At 45.0% G+C, this 23,330-nt stretch overlaps 1 protein-coding gene across 1 annotated transcript; it reads right to left on the reverse strand.

Annotated features, from left to right (window-relative positions):
* Positions 1–1,382: 1,382 nt before the first annotated feature.
* On the reverse strand, positions 1,383–22,599 carry LOC311142152 (proline-rich protein 7-like; the record flags this gene model as incomplete). The annotated part of the gene is made up of 2 exons (XM_084177744.1): positions 1,383–1,843; positions 22,287–22,599. The coding sequence occupies 2 exons, from the start codon at positions 22,597–22,599 to the stop codon at positions 1,383–1,385; spliced, it is 774 nt and encodes a 257-aa protein (XP_084033870.1).
* Between the last annotated feature and the right edge of the window lie 731 nt (positions 22,600–23,330).

Raw genomic sequence — 23,330 nt, forward strand, 5'->3', positions numbered from 1 at the left:
GATCCAGGGACCCTCTGCACATATCGACAACAGTCACCCTCGAAGCACCGTTACCCGTCGCTCCACAAAACTACTTCAAGGTCTCAGAGCGAGTGACGTCACCGATTGAAATGCTACTAGCGCGCACCGCTAACTAGCTAGCCATTTCACACCGGTTACACTACCATGACAGATAACATTTGCTGTGATGGTGTCTGCTGTATGTACTGTAGCACCCCCATGGCAATGTGAAGGAGAGCGTCTGTCACATCTAGCCTGATGAGTAGCTTGAGATGGAGAGAGGGATAATGAGGGAGGGAGAGAAAGAGAGAAATGGATTCACAATCACAATCTTGATTAAACTCTTCCCTCATGGACAGATAGTGACCATTAGGAAGTAATTTACAACCCAGAGAGAGAAGGTAGAAAGAGAGCGAGCGAGAGCGGGGAAATCTTATGATTAACATTATTAATTATTTATACAAGGGTTTCAATTCTTCAGATAGTGAGAACTTATTCATGCTTAGAAAAGACTGCTGTCTTCCTTTGTACTTGATTGGACTAATGATTTAGGAGCTAGACCACATATGCAACCATACACTTGCTCACACACACACACACACACACACACGCATGCTCACGCACATGCACACACGCAGTCGCTGTACACTGAGGAGCAACAATCCCCAGCTGGGGGTTATCAAATTGATATTCATAGTCCCCTTCAGAACATCTTGAAGATATGACAGTAATGCTGAAGAAGAGCTTTTTCAATACAAAACAGAGTTTCCATTGCACATTGCAATGCTCCGAGCATGGTGATAGTTACTCGGGCTGAATGTCCAAACATGTCTTTCTTGGTCCTTCACTGTACATACTATACAACAGGAGAAACAGCAACACAGAGCTACTGCGGGTCATTGAAGATTTCCCCTCTTTCAACCTGCAGTTTTACAAAGAAAGGCTATGAAAATGTCTTTAGAAATTCTGCGATGAGAGGAGGAGAGGTCGCTAGGGGGCAGAGGCATCATGGGCAACAGACAGTTCCAGGGAGCCATGGCAACAGCAGATTCATATAATAGCTGCTCTGCATCACTGCAGAGAATAGAGAGATCAACACAACTAAAGAGATAGAGAGAAAGAGATGGAGGGAGAGAAAGAGACATAATGGAGGGAGGATGAGAGGAAGGCTGGGAAGCGAGACCATCTTTAGAAAGGGTGTCCTCATCTCACTCTGGCAACACCTCTGGCTGCTGGGAGTATGTTTCTCCTCTACCCCCTTCATCATCAGTCCAACTCTACAACCCAGATGCAACTCCTCAAACCCAACCCAACGCCTGTCCACCTCAACCCAGTGTCCTTAGCTCCAGCCTCACCCCAACCTCCAGGAGGGTTATTCTGGCCTACACGGCCGTGCTGCGACCCAGCAGAGGGAAGGCTGTGGGCAAGCCACAGCTCTGCTCTAGCCCCCTGAGCCCCTGGAGCCCATGGATACTTCTCAGCCCCAGCTCTGGGTGTGTGTGAGTCCGGCCCTCGCGGGGCATGGTGGCGGTGGCCTGGGCCTGCAGAGAGATGGGCTCCGTGGGGAGAGTGTTGTGGTTGAGGTCCATTGTGGAGAACAGGTGACCCAGGGAGTCCCAGCGTCGGGCGGTGGGCAGGCGGATCAAGGAGGAGTAGCCCCGCTCAGAGAACACCGTGACAGGGGGAGTCTTGGAGGTCTCAGGCTCCTGCTGCTCCAGCCTGGAGGTGGGCTTGGTGTAGGTACCCCCCCGGCTGTCAGCCAGCACCTCACAGTAAGGGGGAGGGGGGTCCTCCATCAGAACAGCCTCCTCGTAGCAGGGGGGCTTCCCAAACACGTCCGTCTCTGGGGAGGAAACAGACAATCTTATGTTAGTTCCCCCTTTCCCATCGACACAATCAGATTTGGCCATGGTATTGTCAGTGTTTAGCTCTAAAGGTAGACCTAAGGGTTCCTGTGGACATGGTTGTGTGGGAGATCATCATTGGTAAACTGACTGGCTATTACATAATGTTAATGTAACTCCTTTGCCACCTCAGCCAGCTCAGATGACTGACTTTACATCTGGAGTTACTGATACCACTGCCAAGTCCTACACTTACAGCTTTGCCTTTAAACTGTGAATCAACACAGGTTGAGCGGTGAGCGTTCCATTGATGACTACAGTAGCCTACAGTAATGGCTTGTTTGATGACTCAATTCGGACAGTTTTTTATTATTGCTGAATGGCGTGCATGCACACACACACAGTGTGAAGAGAGCTTAATGGGATATTTGTTCTGACAGGAACACTCAAACCACAAGTGAGGAGGCTAATTTACTGATGTATTCAGCACAATCGTCTGTCTTCCCTCCCTTTACAGCTCACAGAGTGAAAACCCAGAGGAACAGGAAAGGTGGGAGTAGAGGAGAGTAGAGGAGAGCGGGTAGATGGGTAATGGACTTGTGCCTGATTCACAATGTAGGGACGAAGTGAGCCAAGCCAGTACTGTTCAGGGTGCCCCTGGCCTAGAGTGAATAAGGCATTTCTCTTCAGGGGAAACAAATCATGTCGATTGCAATGAATATATCATCAAGAGATGATCTCATTGTTTTGGGCTATTGATCTTCTCAGAATATACAGTACATTTGGAAAGTATTCAGACACTTTCCCTTTTTCCACATTTTGTTACGTTACAGCCTTATTCTAAAATTGATTAATTAAAACATTTTCCTCATCAAACAAAACACAATACCCCATCATGACAAAGCAAAAACAGGATTTTAGAAATGTTAAAAAATTTATAAAAAATTTAAACAGAAATACCATTGAATTTACCACAGGTGGACTCCAAGTTGTAGAAACATCTCAAGGATGATCAATGGAAACAGGATGCACCTGAGCTCAATTTCGAGTCTCAAAGCAAAGGGTCTGAATACTTTGCTTTGAGACTCGAAATTGAGCTCAGGTGCATCCTGTTTCCATTGATCATCCTTGAGATGTTTCTACAACTTGGAGTCCACCTGTGGTAAATTCAATTGATTGGACATGATTTGGAAAGCCACACACACCTGTCTATATAAGGTCCCAACATTTGACAGTGCATGTCAGATCAAAAACCAAGCCATGAGGTTGAAGGAATTGTCCGTGGAGCTCAGAGACAGGATTGTGTCAAGGCACAGATCTGGGGAAGGGTGGCAAAACATTTCTGCAGTATTGAAGGTCCCCAAGAACACATTGGCCTCCCATCATTCTTAAATGGAAGAAGTTTGGAACCACCAAGACTCTTCCTAGAGCTGGCCACCCGGCCAAACTGAGCAATCGGGGGAGAAGGGCCTTAGTCAGGGAGGTGAACAAGAACCCGATGGTCACTCTGACAGAGCTCCAGAGTTCCTCTGTGGAGATGGGAGAACCTTCCAGAAGGACAACAACCTCTGCAGCACTCCACCAATCAGGCCTTTATGGTAGAGTGGCCAGACGGAAATCACTCCTCAGTAAAAGGCACATGACAGCCCGCTTGGAGTTTGCCAAAAGGCACCTAAAGGACTCTCAGACCATGAGAAACAAGATTCTCTGGTCTGATGAAACCAAGATTGATCTCTTTGGCCTGAATGCCAAGCGTTACGTCAGGGGGAAACCTGGCACCATCCCTACGGTGAAGCATTGTCGTGGCAGCTTCATGCTGTGGGGATGTTTTTCAGCAGCAGGGACTGGGAGACTAGTCAGGATCGAGGGAAAGGTGAACGGAGCAAAGTACAGAGAGATCCTTGATGAAAACCTGCTCCAGAGCGCTCAGGACCTCAAACTGGGGCGAAGGTTCACCTTCCAACAGCACAACGACCCTAAGCACACAGCCAAGACAACGCAGGAGTGGCTTCGGGACAAGTCTCTGAATGTCCTTGAGTGGCCCAGCCAGAGCCCGGACTTGAACCCGATCGAACATCTCAGCGACGCTCCCCATCCAACCTGACAGAGCTTGAGAGGATCTGCAGAGAAGAATGTGAGAAACTCCCCAAATACACGTGTGCCAAGGTTGTAGCGTCTTACCCAAGAAGACTCGAGGCTGTAATCGCTGCCGAAGGTGCTTCAACAAAGTAGTAAAGGGTCTGAATACTTGTGTAAATGTGATATTTCCAGTTTTAATTTAACAAATTTGCAAACATTTCTAAAAACCCGTTTTTGCTTTGGCATTGTGGGTAGTGTGTGTAGATTGATGAACGGGGAAAAAACTATTAAATCCATTTTAGAATAAGGCTGTAACGTAACAAAATGTGGAAAAAGTCAAGGGGTCTGAATACTTTCTGAATGCACTGTAGATAATTTACTTTAAGATTTTTTTTAAACATTGCAATTAACACATAAAACATAGCAAGCATTGTTTTATGTAGTGTGACGACCCTCCCACTCTGTCTGCCGTATTCTCTCTTTGCTCTTGTTTCCTTATTAGGATGCCGGTGGGCGGAGTTGGGAGGGTCGTCAGCTACATGGGAAACACCTGGGCCGGGTGTGTCCGAGCATAAATGGACCTCTTCCACATTCATTGAGGAGACTCTCTCCAGGCAGATACTTTGACTTTGGTTGTGGTATTTTTGTGGCCTTTTTGGTTGTTTGCTTTGGCACCTCTCAACACTTTTCCATATTACATTTATGCATGCAAACACTCACTTACACTACTGATTACTGATTACACACACCATTGTTATTTGATTTAGTTTACTTTAGTTAATAAATATATACTTTGAGTATTCCTTGTCTCCACGTGTCTCCCTTTTGTTACGAACTTGAGCCGGTTCGTGACAAGTGGGGGTTCGTCCGGGATCTTGAACTGGTTGTGTTTGGGAGAACGTGGAGTTAATGTCCAATTCTGTAGGGTCTTTCTTTGTAAATTTTGTTAGTTTGTTTGCGTTTGATAGGCCCAGTATTGGTTGCCTTTGGGTTGTGTACTGCGTTGGAGAGAGTACATTGGTTAGTTTCCAGTCCCTGCCCAGCCTGGAAACTCTTGCTCGACTCGCTGTTGGGACATCGGTCTGAGGAGGTGAGTACAATCGGCTGTGTACCTCAGTGGGAGATTGGGTAGGGTAGTGACATTTTCTACCCGGAGGTACAGCTTTTTCCCCTGATAGGCTTAGTGACGTGTTTTGTTTTGGGATACGTTGGGCATGGTTAAATGTTTGTTATTTTTGTGTGGTGTCTGTGGACTGAGCAGTTGTCTCGGGGGCACATCCGTGGCTTGGGGAAATCTACCAGCGTGCTGGGGGGTTTAATTCCTTGCCAGCGGGCTACAGTGCGTAATTACCCACCGCGAATCTGCACGAAGACTAGGGTTGAGTTATTGTAGGTTTTGGGGAAGCTCCATATCCCAGCTCTCTTCTGTGGTACTCGGTGTGATTGTCATTTCTCTTGTGTCTGGTGTGCTCAGCAGAGGGGTTGAGCAAGATTATTATGATATATATATATATATATTTTTTTTTTCTCCTGATTATGGCGTCTAATGTAGACGAGTTTATTCGCTTTCCATCAGAAGAACTGTTAGAATTATGTACTAAAGAACAGCTGTTGAAGGTTGCTGAACACTACAAGGTTGAAATTAGTGATAAACGTCTAAAAAATTATATTAGGTTAATATTGAAGGCCAATTTGATGGAGAGTGGTATTCTGGATGTTACCACTGGGGCAGCCTCTGCTGAGGACACGTTGTCTCCCCGATATGTTACAATGACCGCTCCATCGGTTAGTCATAGTAGTCTTCTTTTTGAACAGCAGAAAGAACTGCTTCTGTTACAGCTAGGGCATGATCGTGTAAAATATGAAAGGGAATTGGAATTTAAACAGGATATGGAGCGTGCTAAAATCAAGCTGCAACAAGAGCGACTAGAGTTGGTTAGGGAAGGAAAGCTCTCAGGGGAGAGTTTGCTCTGGGAAGGGGATCCAGAGTTACCTAGGGGTCGTTCCTCTTTTGGTCGTAATCCAGACACATTTGATATTGTTGGGAATTTACGGTTGTTGCCCCAGTTTAATGAAAAGGACCCGGAGACATTCTTTTCGTTGTTTGAGCGTGTTGCTGACGCTAGGAGTTGGCCTGATTCTGATCGCACTTTGATGTTGCAGTGTGTGCTGACTGGTGAAGCATATTCAGCTCTTAGTGTAGCAGACAGTGTTAGTTATGAGAAGGTTAAAACGGCTGTGTTACAGAGTTACGAATTGGTCCCTGAGGCTTACCGCCAACGATTTAGAACTTTAAAAAGGGATGATCAGCAGACTCATGTTGAGTTTGCGCGAATATTATCTTCACAGTTCAATCGCTGGTGTTCTGCCTCTGCAGTTATGACTTTCCAAGGGCTGTGTGATCTGATTATGTTAGAACAATTTAAGGACACAATCCCTGATCGTATAGCGACGTACATTAACGAACGAAAAGTAAAGACTGTCGCTGAAGCTGCGGTTTTGGCAGATGAATATGTGTTGACTCACAAAAATGTTTTTGCAGAACCCCGTATTCGGAGTGAGTGGGGGCGTTCGCAGAGATTTGGGCCTCGCTCGCCGAGATACTTCGGTTCCCGGGCAGAGTTTCATTCAACTAGGGTTGAGCCTGATACCCGTGGTAAAACTGACTTTGGTCAAGAGTGTCACTACTGTCAAGAATTAGGTCATTGGAAAAATGAATGTCCGATTCTTAGGTCTAGGGGTAAATTCAGTACAGGTGCTTATGGTAAATCGAGGCCTGCAGCGTTAGCAGCGCCTGTTCCACATCAGTTCACTCCTGACGCATTGTCTCATGCCCAGAGCCAGGTGAAGGGCTATATTGATCCCGACTATTTACCTTTCGTTACGGAGGGTTTTGTGTCTATGGTAGGAAGTAAGAACCTAGTGCCAGTAAAGATCCTAAGAGACACAGGTGCCTCTGAATCATTTGTGTTGGAATCTGTGTTACCCTTCTCTGCGGAGACTGATTCGGGGAATAGTGTTCTAATTAGGGGAATAGGTTTGAACACTCTGTCAGTTCCATTGCATAAACTGATGTTGGATTGTGGACTGGTGAAAGGTGAGGTTGTTGTGGGGGTGCGTCCTTCATTGCCTATTGAGGGTATTGACGTGATCCTTGGAAATAACTTGGCTGGGGAGCGTGTGTGGCCTATCGCGTTTCCATCTTTAGTGGTTTCCACTAAGCCGTCAATTGTAGGGATTCCTGATGAGAGTGCGCAGAATTTCCCAGAGGTGTTTTCTGCGTGTGCAGTGACGCGTTCTATGATCCATGACGACCTGGTCACGGAACTGGCTAACGAGAATACCACAAAGAAGTCTGTTACTGTTTTCCCTGTTATCCCGTTATCTATATCCCGCTCCGATCTAATCGAGGCGCAACGGACTGACCCTACATTAGAAGAGTTGCGGGACCAAATTGTGCCTGTGGAACAGTTGGGAGATGTCGCACAGGGCTATTTTCTCCAAGAAGAGGTCCTGATGAGAAAGTGGATGTCTCATGGTAGTTGTTTTCTGGGGGAGGCGATTAGTCAGGAGGTGGTACCAGTTAAGCTTCGTGAGTTGGTGCTAACAACTTCTCACAATGACGTTGCTGGGCATATGAGTGTGAGAAAAACCTACAATCGTATATTACGACATTTCTTTTGGCCAAGATTAAAGAGGGATGTTTCTGATTTCATCAAAACTTGTCACACCTGTCAATTAACTGGTAAACCTAATCAAGCTATTAAGCCGGTACCACTGTTCCCTATTCCTGTACTCAGTAAACCTTTTGAGTATTTGATTATTGACTGTGTTGGTCCTCTGCCTCGTTCTAGAAAGGGTAGTAATTATTTGTTGACTGTGATGTGTCAGACCACTAGGTTTCCTGCTGCCTATCCTCTCCGGTCTATCACGACTAAGGCTGTGTTAAAAGCTTTGACTCAGTTTCTCTCACTGTTTGGAATCCCTAAGGTCATTCAAAGTGATCAAGGATCTAATTTCACCTCTAATCTCTTTGGTCAGGTTCTCCAACAACTCCATATTAAACACAACTTGTCTAGCGCCTATCATGCCCAAAGTCAAGGAGCACTGGAACGTTTCCATCAAACACTTAAGTCTTTGTTGAGAGCTTATTGTACTGAGATGGAAAAGGATTGGGAGGAGGGGTTGCCTTGGTTATTGTTAGCTGCTAGGGAGGTTTCACAGGAGAGCACGGGTTTTAGCCCAAATGACCTAGTGTTTGGACATCGGGTGCGTGGGCTTTTATCTGTTCTCCAGGATGACTGGAAGTCTCCCGAGCCTCCTCAGTCCCTGTTATCATATGTGGGTGATTTTCGGCGACGCTTGTATGCCGCTGGTGAAATGGCTAAAGAGAAGCCATCATCTTCACAGGACAGGATGAAGAGCATATATGATCACCGAGCTGAGCCTCGTCACTTTAGTCCAGGTGATCAGGTTCTGGCTCTGCTGCCAATTGTTGGTTCTCCTTTTCAAGCCAAGTTTCAAGGTCCATATACAGTGGTGCGCCAGTACACTGAGCAAAATTATCTAGTTGCCACTCCAGAACGGAGGAAAGCACACCAACTGTGCCATGTAAATGTGTTAAAACCCTATTATGCACGTTCCTCTGAGACTGAACAGGGGGAGTCTACAGAGGACGGTAAGGCTGTTCTTTTGGCTGATACTGTTTATTCCCTGAGTGCTGGTCATGCTAGGTCTGTGCAGGAGCAGGAAGATGTTTCTGGTCCTGACGATTGCATACTGCAGGGTAGATTGAAAAATTCAGAGACACTGGAGATTTTAGATAGCCTTCTTACTCATCTACCTGTTGATGAGCGGAAAGAGATGGTTGGTTTGATTCGGAGATTTCCAGGGTTGTTTTCTGATACACCTACACGTACAAACTTAATAGAACATTTTATTTTATTTATTTATTTAACCTTTATTTAACCAGGAAGGGCTCATTGAGATTTAAAATCTCTTTTTCAAGAGCGTCCTGGCCAAGATAGGCAGCACCAAGTCATTACAAAAAATTACAGACAGACAACATGAAAAACTACAAGTAATCTAGTAAAAACCATTCATGAATTCACAAGAGTATAACAATATCAAAAACAGCAAATTAAAAACATTGACAGGTCAGGGAATCAGCCTCAAAATCCTTCATCAGAGATTTAAAAACACCAATCGGGACAAGTTCTTCCAGTTTAAAATTATTTTGTAAGGTGTTCCAAGACGATGGCGCAGAGTACATAAAATACCTTTTACCAAATTCAGTTCGGACATTTGGAACAGTTAGCAGGATAAAGTCCAGTGAACGAAGAGAGTACCCACCACATTTCTGAACAATAAAAATGCCCAAATAAAAAGGTAGTAAACCCAAAATGGCTTTGTAAATAAAAGTATACCAGTGACTGAGCCTACGAGTGACTAGAGAAGGCCAGCCAACCCTGGTATACAAAGTACAGTGGTGCGTAAGGGTTTTGCAGTTTAAAATAAATCTCAAAGTACCATGATAAAGAGTGTCAATTGATCTCAAACACTGAGCGGAAGCATTCATATATAAAATATCCCCATAGTCTAGTAAAGGCATAAATGTAGCTGATACTAGCCTCCTTCTGGCTTCAAAAGAAAAACAGGCCTTATTCCTAAAATAAAATCCCAATTTCAGCTTCAATTTTTTTGTAAGTTGTTGAATATGCAATTTAAAAGAGAGGCCGTCATCAATTAGAATTCCAAGATATTTATATGAGGTTACAACCTCAATCTCCTTGCCCTGACAGGTAGTAACAGGTGAAAGGTTCAGAGGTCTATTTCTTGCATTAGAAAACACCATTAGTTTAGTTTTGTCAGTATTGAGGATAAGCTTCAATTGACACAAGGTATGTTGAACAGTATAAAAAGCAGTTTGCAAGTTCTGGAAAGCTTTTGTAAGAGATGAGGCACAACAGTAAATAACAGTATCATCAGCATAAAAATGAAGTTGTGCATTTTGGACATTTTTGTCTAAATCATTAATATAAATAGTGAATAAGAGAGGACCAAGTACAGAGCCCTGGGGCACACCATTCAGGACAGACAATTTAACAGACATAAGCCCATCAAATTGAGTGCACTGAGTTCTATCAGACAGATAGTTAGCAAACCATGCAACTGCATGCTCCGAAAGACCTACACTCAACAATCTCTGCCTTAGTATAGCATGATCAACTGTATCAAAAGCCTTAGAGAGATCAATAAAAAGTGAGACACAGTGCTGTTTTTTGTCAAGGGCTTCAGTGATATCATTTAAAACCTTCATGGCTGCTGTAATTGTGCTATGCTTCTTCCTGAAGCCCGATTGATACATTGATAAAATAGAGTTAGTAAATAAAAACTCTTTTAGCTGTTCACTTACAAGGGTTTCAAGTATTTTCACCAGGGGTGACAGCTTTGAGATTGGCCTATAATTATTTAAAAGAGTTGGATCTCCCCCTTTTAAAAGTGGTAGGACAAATGCTGACTTCCAGATCTTTGGAATTTCATTACATTCCAGGGTTAGATTGAACAGATATGTAAGTGGTTCAGCTATGAAATCAGCTGCCAGATTTAAAAAGCAGGGATCCAAAAGATCAGGACCTGCAGGCTTTCTTTGATCTAAGGATTTCAGGGCTTTATGTACCACCTGCACTGAGAATGGCAGAAAACTAAAAGTTTGACCAGCTCTCACTGGTTCATCCACACAGGGTTGTACAGAGACAGAGGACACTGGTTCATCCACACAGGGTTGTACAGAGACAGAGGACACTGAATCAAACAGCCTACCAGATGATACAAAGTGCTCATTGAAACAATTCAGCATTTCAGTTTTGTCATATATAGCAACAGAGTCCTTCAAAACACATGACGGTAATTCATTAACATTACTGTTACCAGACATAGACTTAATAGCATTCCAAAACTTTCTAGGGTCATTCAGGTTATCAGTGGTAACAGACATAAAATATTCAGACTTGGCCTTCCTGAGAAGAAAAGAACACTTGTTTCTTAACTGCCTAAAAATAAGCCAATCAGCATCAGAACAAGATTTCCTTGCTTTAGCCCAGGCTAGATTACGGTCGTGAATAATACAAGACAGCTCAGAAGAAAACCATGGATTATCCCGCCCTTTAACCCTGAACCTGCGGAATGGTGCATGTTTGTTTACTATTTGGAAAAAACCATCATGAAAGAATATCCAGGCAGTTTCCACATCAGGGATAAGCTCAATCTTGCTCCAGTCAAAATAAAACAAATCATGAAAGAAAGCCTGCTCATTAAAACACTTCAAATTTCTCTTACGAATAAAACGTGGATTTGTCTTTGGAACCTTAGTATTTCTAACAGCAACAACAGCACAATGGTCACTTAAATCATTACAAAAAACACCAACCGCAGAATATTTATGTGGAACATTTGTCAATATCAAATCAATCAGGGTAGATTTATCAGGGCATTTAAGATTTGGGCGAGTGGGTGAATTAATCAACTGGGTAAGATTCATAGAATTACAAAACATTTTTAAATCATCAGACACCGGCTTTAACCAACACCAGTTGAGATCACCAATCAAGATCATTTCACTGTAAAGAAGTTTAGACATAAGGTGCGTCAAAGAAGAAAATGCATCACCAAGAGCAGAGGGGGGTCTATAACAGCCAATCACAGTTATAGAGAGGCCCTTTGAAACCTCAATATTCAAAGCAAGAAATTCCAACTGTTTACAAATAGTTTCAGACTTTGCCACACTTACATGGAATTTAGATTTTACATATATAGCCACACCCCCACCTTTCTTAACCCGATCTGCACGATAAACATTGTAACCACTTATACAAATATCCTTATCAAAAATAGACTTGCTGAGCCAGGTTTCCGAAAACACAATTACATCAGCATCAGTTGATTTAGCCCAAATCCTAACCCCATCAATTTTTGACAACAGGCTGCGTACATTTAAATGAAAAATACCAAAACCAGATCTTGATTTAAAATCAGAGGGGGTTTGGAGACATTGCATATCAGGGCCAGGGTTAGGTTGCACGTTACCTGATATCAACAACAGAAGAATAACTAGGCACCTCTGTTTAATAACCTTGCACGGCTTCTCTTTTTTAAGAGACCTACTGCAAGCGAATTCTACAAGTGAGTTTCCAGACAATACAAAACAGTCATTTAAAACCATTAGACTTTGGTAGTGACACAAATTCGTACTGTTCACATCATGCCACAAATGCATCGGCACTTGGACGAGTGGACCGAGTGAAAAAGAGCGAGTTCCTGCAGACAAAATGTCTAATGGACGCGAGAGTACATTGTCAGATGTACTCACCCTGCGACAATGTTCGTTTTCTCCAGAGTTCAATAAAGTCAGTGCACAAAGCAATACCACGTAAATTGTCATTTTCTCTGACCAAAAAACAAGAGGCCAACGAAGGTAAGTGGAGAGAGGGACAGCGTGTATGTGAGTCAATGTGAGTGTTTGCGCGTGTGAGTAGATTGGGTGTTGAGGGCGATAGAGAGAACGGGTTGAGCTGCCACTGACAGCCAGGCGAAGAGCAAGGAGCAGCTCGGACAAGACACTCCGCGGACTAACGAGGAACTCAGGCCAGCCAGAGATAGGGTTACTTTGGTAAACTTCAAGTAATGAAGTTCCGAGTTGAGGAGGACCCGTGATCTTTACACCAGCAAAAATAAAATAGTTTGCACTACGCAACAACGAAGTTACGCAACCATAAATAAATAGATTATTAGTAGGTTAAAATGTACTAGTCACAAACAAACGACTTGACAAACGACTTGACATGCTGCCATCTTGGAATGAAATGAGGGAAATAAGTATTTGACCCCCTCTCAATCGACATGATATTGACATTGGAGATGCTGACCCCATTCGTCAACGGTTTTATAGAGTTTCTTCAGAGAAACTGCGTTGTCTGGATGCTGAGGTCAGGTACATGCTGGAGAGTAAAATAGCAGAGCCTTCTTTCTCCAGTTGGGCTTCTCCCTGTATCTTGGTCAGTAAATCGGATGGAACAAATAGATTTTGTACGGACTACCGTAAGGTAAACGATGTCACTAAGCCGGATTCATTTCCTCTTCCTCGGATGGAGGACTGCGTTGATCAAGTCGGCGCAGCTAAGTTTGTGAGCAAATTTGACCTGTTAAAGGGGTATTGGCAGGTGCCACTGACGAGTAGGGCACGTGAAATCTCTGCCTTTATTACACCTTTTGGTCTGTACTCGTATTCGGTTATGAGTTTCGGACTGCGTAATGCGCCTGCCACTTTTCAGCGACTTATGAACAGGGTTGTCTCTGGTCTGGCCGGGTGCGCTGTTTATCTGGACGATGTAGTGATATATGCAGATACTTGGGAGGAACATCTGTCCCGTATTCAAGCCTTGTTCGGACGTCTGGCTGCGGGTCGCCTCACGATAAATTTGGCTAAATGTGAGTTTGCTCAGGCGACTGTTACATACCTTGGAAAGGTGGTTGGGCAGGGTGAAGTGCGTCCTGTTCGGGCTAAAGTGGTAGCTATTGATGCTATTTTTACAATCCTTCCATCTAGATGTGCGGCACATCCGGGGGACTGATAACGTGATTGCTGATGCGCTCTCTCGTGCGCCCTGTTCATGAATATTGATGTGACCGACCATTATTTGATTTTGTCATGTTCTATCTTTCCTGTTTGTCCCCTCCTAGTCTTGTGTTCTTCTTTCCTCTTAAAGGTTGCTTCCTGTGTAAAGGTTGCTGAGGTCTGGAGAGGAGGATGATGGGTGGGGCAAGTGGAGGTGTGAACATGTACAATTTGTCGGTTTGGGACGCAGGGGCTGGTACGTTGGTCCAGGGTCCTTGTTGGTCCCCGGTCTTATGGGGGGGGGGGGGGGGGGGGTGTGACGACCCTCCCACTCTGTCTGCCGTATTCTCTCTTTGCTCTTGTTTCCTTATTAGGATGCCGGTGGGCGGAGTTGGGAGGGTCGTCAGCTACATGGGAAACACCTGGGCCGGGTGTGTCCGAGCATAAATGGACCTCTTCCACATTCATTGAGGAGACTCTCTCCAGGCAGATACTTTGACTTTGGTTGTGGTATTTTTGTGGCCTTTTTGGTTGTTTGCTTTGGCACCTCTCAACACTTTTCCATATTACATTTATGCATGCAAACACTCACTTACACTACTGATTACTGATTACACACACCATTGTTATTTGATTTAGTTTACTTTAGTTAATAAATATATACTTTGAGTATTCCTTGTCTCCACGTGTCTCCCTTTTGTTACGAACTTGAGCCGGTTCGTGACCGTAGCTATCAGTCAGGTAGCATGAGGCAATAACATGAACGCTGTAGAATAGTCGTGATAGTGAGTGGGAAAGTACATTCAGCGGAGGAGCACAAAGTGTTGCTGTGAACGCATGTTCACACAAATTATTTTACAATTACACCTTGCTTTTTGCGACAAGCCATTCATGTGAGGTTACTATAGTTGAGACGTCATAGCCCACTGGGCACACACTGGTTGAATCAACGTTGTTTCCACGTAATGTCAATAAAATGAAGTTGAACCAACGTGGAATAGACAATGAATTGACATCTGTGCACAGTGGGAGGTTATTCACGCCTGGAAACTCTGAACAAGAGAGTACCGGTCAGAGATAAGGATGTGGAGGAAACAGGTGCAGTTCACAGGAGGCACCTTAAATTGGGGAGGACGTGCTCGTGGTAATCGCAGGAGCGGAATGAGTGTAATGGTATCAAATACATCAAACACATGGTTTCCATGTGTTTGATGCCATTCTATTTGCTCCGTTCCGGCCATTATTAAGAGTCGTCCTCCCCTCAGCAGCTTCCACTGGTCCAGTTATATCTCCTTAGACTCTGACTGTTCTGTGATGAATCTGGAGGGTTATAATGTAATGTAGCTAGCTAAGCTAATAACAATGGCACACCGTCTGACCACACCTCTATAGTGCTTTGTTTGTAGTGATTTGACAGTGGTACTTCCTCTAGTGTTATCACTTCTCTAGTAATGTGTGGAAACTCAGCATGGTAAAGGGAGAGGTACTTGTGTGGGCTTAGAAATGGTCATAACATGAATAACATGGTTAATCATAAACTCAATTTCCCAGCCTCCATTTCTTTCAAAGCGCACCCACAGTCCGTCTATACTACTATATATTCCAGGCAGGGAGCCATACCACTTTGCACTTCAGAGTGTTTTTCCAATGGAAGAAATGTTGCTGCTCACTAAAAACACGACAACCGATTGATGTTGAGGATATGGAACGTCTGATATGGAAATCCTCCACAGCATGTGTTGTCATGGTGGCACTAATGTTTAGATCTGCTGTATGTTCATCATTTACATTTTAGTCATTTAACTGATGCTCTTATCCAGAGCGACTTACAGTTAGTGAGTGCATACATTTTTCATACTGGCCCCCTGTGGGAAACGAACCCACAACCCTGGCGTTGCAAGCGCCATGCTCTACCAACTGAGCTACAGGACAGCCTGCGCATGTCTACATCTCCACAACGAATTACACTAGTTGTTATGATCTCCTTTTCCACCACATGTTCATAACACCCTGCTCTGGCCCCTGTTGTAATATTAGTCTCTCTCTCTCTTTCTCTCTCTCTCTGTCTGTATCTCTCTTTCTCTGTCTGTATCTCTCTTTCTCTCTCTCTCTCTCTCTCTCTGTCTCTCTGTCTGTATATATATATATATATATATATATATATATATATATATATATATATATATATATATATATATATATATATATATCTCTCATATAAGAGAGAAACACTAAGCATGCTTCCATATAGTAACAATAGAGGCCCAGAGCACTGGAGCTATTTCCACTGGGAGATGAAAGGAATGTTTCATGAGCTGCACCAGGTGGTCATGCAGCCACGCGGCTGTTTGTTTCCAGTGCCAGCAATGCCCCTGGACCCAGAGAGGGCCACAGGTGCAGAGGGCTGGCAGGGCCGAGGAGGGTGGTGGTATGGGGGACACGGCTCAGGGACAGCCCAGAGCGGAGCCACCTCCCCTGGGGGTATGATTGCTAATCTCAGCCTCAGTGGCCCTGGGGCTCCGGGGCCCACCACTGTCGCCAAGGATGGCCCCTATGACGCAAGCCCAGCAGCAGCTGCAGTGTGCAGGGAGGGAGGTATTATTGGAACAAGCCCTCTCCAATGCTGGAGGCCTATGGATCTCAGATTAAGCTTGTTCAATTACATTTATGAACACCAGCTGTGCCTTGAATATCAATCATTTTGTGGCCATTTAATGTCTTGGCGCTATGTCATTTGGGAGAGGGGATCCCCATTTTCTTTCCATTCATCAGTGGCTGTCTTACCAATGAGCAGATTCCTCCTACTTTAAGGTGTTCACCTTAACCACCCTGTCTTGCTGCCTTGGTACAGAGTTCCTCTATCTGGCTTTTGTGCTTGCTAGCCCTCTCTGTCTATTTCAATGGTTGCTGCTAGCTTACCTTTCACGCCACTGACTGACTGCTATGCTGTTAGCGCCTACGAAATGTTGAGCTGTTAGCAGTCTCTGTCATTGCGCTGGCTGCTGTGCTGCTAACTCTGTCACTGCTCTGCCCACGCACTGCCTACGCTACAGCGCTAACTGTCACCATGTCACCCACAAAGGAATGCAGCTGCAGCTACAATGAGAGCCTACAGCATAAAGCCTTTAGAGTCCCTGCTGTAGCTTGTAATGTACAGAAAACTGCAGGGTTACATACAGTGGGGAAAAAAGTATTTAGTCAGCCACCAATTGTGCAAGTTCTCCCACTTAAAAAGATGAGAGAGGCCTGTAATTTTCATCATAGGTACACGTCAACTATGACAGACAAAATTAGAAGAAAAAAAATCCAGAAAATCACATTGTAGGATTTTTTATGAATTTATTTGCAAATTATGGTGGAAAATAAGTATTTGGTCAATAACAAAAGTTTCTCAATACTTTGTTATATACCCTTTGTTGGCAATGACACAGGTCAAACGTTTTCTGTAAGTCTTCACAAGGTTTTCACACACTATTGCTGGTATTTTGGCCCATTCCTCCATGCAGATCTCCTCTAGAGCAGTGATGTTTTGGGGCTGTCGCTGGGCAACACAGACTTTCAACTCCCTCCAAAGATTTTCTATGGGGTTGAGATCTGGAGACTGGCTAGGCCACTCCAGGACCTTGAAATGCTTCTTACGAAGCCACTCCTTCGTTGCCCGGGCGGTGTGTTTGGGATCATTGTCATGCTGAAAGACCCAGCCACGTTTCATCTTCAATGCCCTTGCTGATGGAAGGAGGTTTTCACTCAAAATCTCACGATACATGGCCCCATTCATTCTTTCCTTTACACGGATCAGTCGTCCTGGTCCCTTTGCAGAAAAACAGCCCCAAAGCATGATGTTTCCACCCCCATGCTTCACAGTAGGTATGGTGTTCTTTGGATGCAACTCAGCATTCTTTGTCCTCCAAACACGACGAGTTGAGTTTTTACCAAAAAGTTCTATTTTGGTTTCATCTGACCATATGACATTCTCCCAATCCTCTTCTGGATCATCCAAATGCACTCTAGCAAACTTCAGACGGGCCTGGACATGTACTGGCTTAAGCAGGGGGACATGTCTGGCACTGCAGGATTTGAGTCCCTGGCGGCGTAGTGTGTTACTGATGGTAGGCTTTGTTACTTTGGTCCCAGCTCTCTGCAGGTCATTCACTAGGTCCCCCCGTGTGGTTCTGGGATTTTTGCTCACCGTTCTTGTGATCATTTTGACCCCACGGGGTGAGATCTTGCGTGGAGCCCCAGATCGAGGGAGATTATCAGTGGTCTTGTATGTCTTCCATTTCCTAATAATTGCTCCCACAGTTGATTTCTTCAAACCAAGCTGCTTACCTATTGCAGATTCAGTCTTCCCAGCCTGGTGCAGGTCTACAATTTTGTTTCTGGTGTCCTTTGACAGCTCTTTGGTCTTGGCCATAGTGGAGTTTGGAGTGTGACTGTTTGAGGTTGTGGACAGGTGTCTTTTATACTGATAACAAGTTCAAACAGGTGCCATTAATACAGGTAAGGAGTGGAGGACAGAGGAGCCTCTTAAAGAAGAAGTTACAGGTCTGTGAGAGCCAGAAATCTTGCTTGTTTGTAGGTGACCAAATACTTATTTTCCACCATAATTTGCAAATAAATACATTAAAAATCCTACAATGTGATTTTCTGGAAAAAAAATTCTAATTTTGTCTGTCATAGTTGACGTGTACCTATGATGAAAATTACAGGCCTCTCTAATTTTTTAGTGGGAGAACTTGCACAATTGGTGGCTGACCAAATACTTTTTTTCACTCTTAGAAAAAAAAGGGTTATAGCGCTTGCTTCATAAACTCAGCAAAAAAAGAAACGTCCTCTCACTTTCAACTGCGTTTATTTTCAGCAAACTTAACATGTGTTAATATTTGTATGAACATAAGATTCAACAACAGACATAAACTGAACAAGTTTCACAGACATGTGACTAACAGAAATTGAATAATGTGTCCCTGAGCAAAAGGTGTGGTCAAAATCAAAAGTAACAGTCAGTATCTGGTGTGGCCACCAGCTGCATTAAGTACTGCAGTGCATCTCCTCCTCATGGACTGCACCAGATTTGCCAGTTCTTGCTGTGAGATGTTACCCCACTCTTCCACCAAGGCACCTGCAACTTCCCGGACATTTCTGAGGGAAATGGCCCTAGCCCTCACCCTCCGATCCAACAGGTCCCAGACGTGCTCAATGGGAGTGAGACCCGGGCTCTTCGCTGGCCATGGCAGAACACGGACATTCCTGTCTTACAGGAAATCACGCACAGAATGAGCAGTATGGCTGGTGGCATTGTGATGCTGGAGGGTCATATCAGGATGAGCCTGTAGGAAGGGTACCACATGAGGGAGGAGGATGTCTTCCCTGTAACGCACAGTGTTGAGATTGCCTGCAATGACAACAAGCTCAGTCCGATGATGCTATGACACACCGCCACAGACCATGACAGACCCTCCACCTCCAAAATCGATCCCGCTCCAGAGTACAGGCCTCAGTGTAACGCTCATTCCTTTGACGATAAACGCAAATCAGACCATCACCCCTGGTGAGACAAAACCGCGATTCGTCAGTGAAGAGCACTTTTTGCCAGTCCTGTCTGGTCCAGCGACGGTGGTTTTGTGCCCATAGGCGACGTTGTTGCCGGTGATGTCTGGTGAGGACCTGCCTTACAACAGGCCTACAAGCCCTCAGTCCAGCGTCTCTCAGCCTATTGCGGACAGTCTGAGCACTGATGGAGGGATTGTGCGTTCCTGGTGTAACTCGGGCAGTTGTTGTTGCCATCTTGTACCTGTCACGCAGGTGTGATGTTCGGATGTACCGATCTTGGGCAGGTGTTGTTACATGTAGTCTGCCACTGCGAGGACGATCAGCTGTCCGTCCTGTCTCCCTGTAGCGCTGTTTTAGGCGTCTCACAGTACGGACATTGCAATTTATTGCCCTGGCCACATCTGCAGTCCTCATGCCTCCTTGCAGCATGCCTAAGGCACGTTCACACAGATGAGCAGGGACCCTGGGCATCTTTCTTTTGGTGTTTTTCCAGAGTCAGTAGAAAGACCTCTTTAGTGTCCTAAGTTTTCATAACTGTGACATTAATTGCCTACCGTCTGTAAGCTGTTAGTGTCTTAACGACCGTTCCACAGGTGCATGTTCAGTAATTGTTTATGGTTCATTGAACAAGCATGGGAAACAGTGTTTAAACCCTTTACAATGAAGATCTGTGAAGTTATTTGGATTTTTAGGAATTATCTTTGAAAGACATGGTCCAGCTGTCGCATAGTAATGAAAGTGTCGGGAGTCGGGATGAGACAGACATGCAGGCAGCTTTTGTCAGCCAGTCGAAATCATGAATCAGCATCATTTTTATGGATATATACAAAGAAATATCAATAGAACACAGGTAAAACTAAATGAAGTGCAGCTAGTTTGCAGTCTTTCCAGCTTCCATTTGAAATGATTGTGTTAGCTGGGTTGTTGGCTAGCTCCTCTGAACAACAGTGTCCTGACGAGAGAGCACATTTTCTATGCCAGGTGAAATCACGCCTCATTAGCTCATTGTTATTGATGTATGTCTCCCGAGTGGCGCAGTGGTCTAAGGCACTGCATCGCAGTGGTAGCTGTGCCACTAGAGATCCTGGTTCGAATCCAGGCTCTGTCGTAGCCGGCCGCGACCGGGAGACCCATTGGCCCAGCGTCGTCCAGGGTAGGGGAGGGAATGGCCGGCAGGGATGTAGCTCAGTTGGTAGAGCATGGCGTTTGCAACGCCAGGGTTGTGGGTTCGATTCCCACGGGAGGCCAGTATAAAAAATAAAAAATAAAATAAAATATAAAAACACTGAAAACTATAAGAAAAAATTAATAATAATAACATTGTATGTACTCACTAACTGTAAGTCGCTCTGGATAAGAGCGTCTGCTAAATGACTAAAATGTAAAATGTATCCAAATAAATATCACTAGAAAGCAGCTTAAACAAATGCAAATGCAGCTACTTTGTTGTTATTCTGGCTGCACTGTTTGACGTGACTGTAATTTAGCCGTAGTTGGCTAGCTAGTAAGCAAGGGATAAGAACGTTGCCAGCCAGTATGGCAATAGAACATTTAAAACGAACGACTGGGTCGTGTCCATAGATACAGAACAAAAAGACTGAACGACTGGGTCGCGTCTCTGGCAACCGAACCGATAGAACAAACGACCAGCCGGCTTGAGTAGCAACCCTAGATTTGTGTCGGGACTATATCATGTGGAAGGATGAAATAGTATGAATAAATTCATTAAAATAACATTTTTAATGAAAATATGTAAATCATTATTTGAATATGTTGGTAACCTGTTGTGTAAAAGTGATAATGCCCGACTTCGTATCGGGCCTAACAACGCCCGTGCCAATATACAGGATCTTACAAACACCGGCTTCTCAGGCATTATCACTTAAGTGTATGCTTTTATTAAACACATGATTTCCTCTTGCTTCTAGCTAGCAGTTAGTTTGCAACAGCACAGGTTTGTATGAACTTTGATGTTTGCCACTCAGACCTCGGCAACAATGTTGCAAAATATGAATTCAATCTTCTCCTTGCCATAGAGAGCTAACGGTGTCGGACGTCAGCTAGCCTTTTTTCTGACCAGGCAAAATCATGCAACAGCATCATTAATATGGATATATACACTCACTGGTCAGTTTATTAGGTACACCCATCTAGTACCGGGTCGGATCCCCCTTTGCCTCCAGAACAGACTAAATTCTTTGGGTCATTCTACAAAGTGTCAGAAATGTTCCACAGGGATGTTGGTCCATGCTGACGCGATGGCATCGCGCAGTTGTTGCAGATTGGACGGCGGTACATTCATGCTGCGAACAGCCCGTTCACTCTCATCCCAAAGATGCTCTATTGGGTCTGGGGACTGAGCAGGCCACTCAAGTAAACTGAACTCGCTGTCATGTTCCAGGCAATGTTTTTCCACTCCTCAGTTGTCTAGTGTTGGTGATCCACTGGAGACGCTTGTTCTTGTTTTTAGCTGATAGGGGTGGAAACCGGTGTGGTCGTCTGCTGCAATAGCCAATCTGTGAAAAGGATCGACGTTCCGAGATGCCGTTCCGCACACCACTGCACCGTTATGTCTGTTTGTGGCCTGCCTGTTAGCTTGCACCATTCTGGCCATTTTCCTTCAACCTCTCTCATCAATTAGCTGTTTTGGCCCACAGGACTGGCGCTGACTGGATGTTTTTTGTTTGTCGCATCATTCTCTGTAAACCCTAGACACTGTTGTGTGTGAAAAGCCCAGGAGGACTGCCGTTTCTGAGATACTGGATCCAGTGCGCCTGGCACCAACGATCATACCACGCTCAAAGTCGCGTAGGTCATTTGTTTTGTTTATAGAACCTTTCTTTAGTAAAGGGGTTCTTTAATCTCGTCCAAAGAACTAAAAAGGTTCTATATGGAACCCCAAATAACCCTTTTTTCTAAGAGTGTAGGTAAACATAAGCAAGAAAGAGCTAAAGAGTTGAAGTGTGTATGAATCAAGGTACTGTAGTCTAATGACTATCTTACTTTGTCATAGTGTGTGTGTGTATTTGTTAATTTGGAAGACAGAGTGAGGGAAGCCACAGGTTGAGAGGCTGCTCCAGCTAATTGAGCTTCAGTGAATCCTGCCCTCCACACCTGTTCCTGTGCATCGGGCCAGTGTATGTGTGTGTGATAGAACATTCAAGTAAAAAAATCCTGTTACAGAATGAGTACATTACCTTGTGGGGAGGCCCAGCTGCCCTGGGGGAGGGATCGGGGAACGTGCAGCGGTGGGGAGAGGGTCAGCGGGAGGCAGAACTGGAGGGGCTCTCTGGGGGGGGGGTACCCAGCCAACCCCGCCGTGCCCAGGCACTCCAGTGACTCCATCTCCAGGGCCCTTAGACACTGCTCCCTCAGCCTCTCCTCCCTCCTCCTCTTCAGACGCCGCTGGACAAAGCTACAGAAGCAGCACAGCATAACAATGAGAGCCCACACCAACCAGAACCCAGCGAAGCAGGCCAGGAAGGTGTATGTGCCCTGGGACATCACCATGGTGATGAGGAACTAGTTGACTTGGAACTACCAAGGTGCGTGAAATGAGGAGCCAACTGGACTCGTTAACTGGATACGTTAAATCAAATAGCACTGGCTGCCACTGAGGAGACAGGGGAGAACATTCAAGAGAAAGATAGGGCTCCAGTCTCCAGAGGAGTTTGGTTGAATGTGTTGTCTTCTGTTGAGTTGTAGTCCTCCTATATCAGTGTGACAGAACAGCCCTGATTCTGTTAAGAGGACTAGCTGTCTAGTGTCCACACAACAACAGCACTGTCTCAGAGGCCCTTCTCTAGTCCAAAGGCCAGGTGTTATCAGTTGTTTTCCAGCCTGCAGGTCACTTCAGATCATATGTCCTGTGGTTCTTCAGAGGTAAAACAAGGTGATCTTCTACATTCTCACTCCAGTCTCACTGCAAAACTTATAGTCTAAATCACATCCACTGTCCAGGTATCCTGAAAAAACACAGCTTAAGAAAACTCTGAGCACTGCTCCTCCTTCCCACTGAGGTTGATGGCCTGCTCCTCTCCCCACCAGGCAGACTGAGTGGGCCCTCTGAGGGGTGAGGCCTGGGTAGGGGGTCAGGCAGAGCAGTGCCACGTGACGAGCCAGTCTGTCCCACAGCTGCCTCCTCCAGGACACAGGGCCAGGCCAAGGGGTTCCACACACTAACACGGGGTTCCGAGGTGTTCTGTGGCGTTCTGCGTCTTTCCGGGTCCCCCCTCTGGTGC

This window comes from Coregonus lavaretus (assembly GCF_964263955.1).
Source record: "Coregonus lavaretus genome assembly, chromosome: 15".
In the NCBI taxonomy this organism is placed as follows: Eukaryota; Metazoa; Chordata; class Actinopteri; order Salmoniformes; family Salmonidae; genus Coregonus; species Coregonus lavaretus.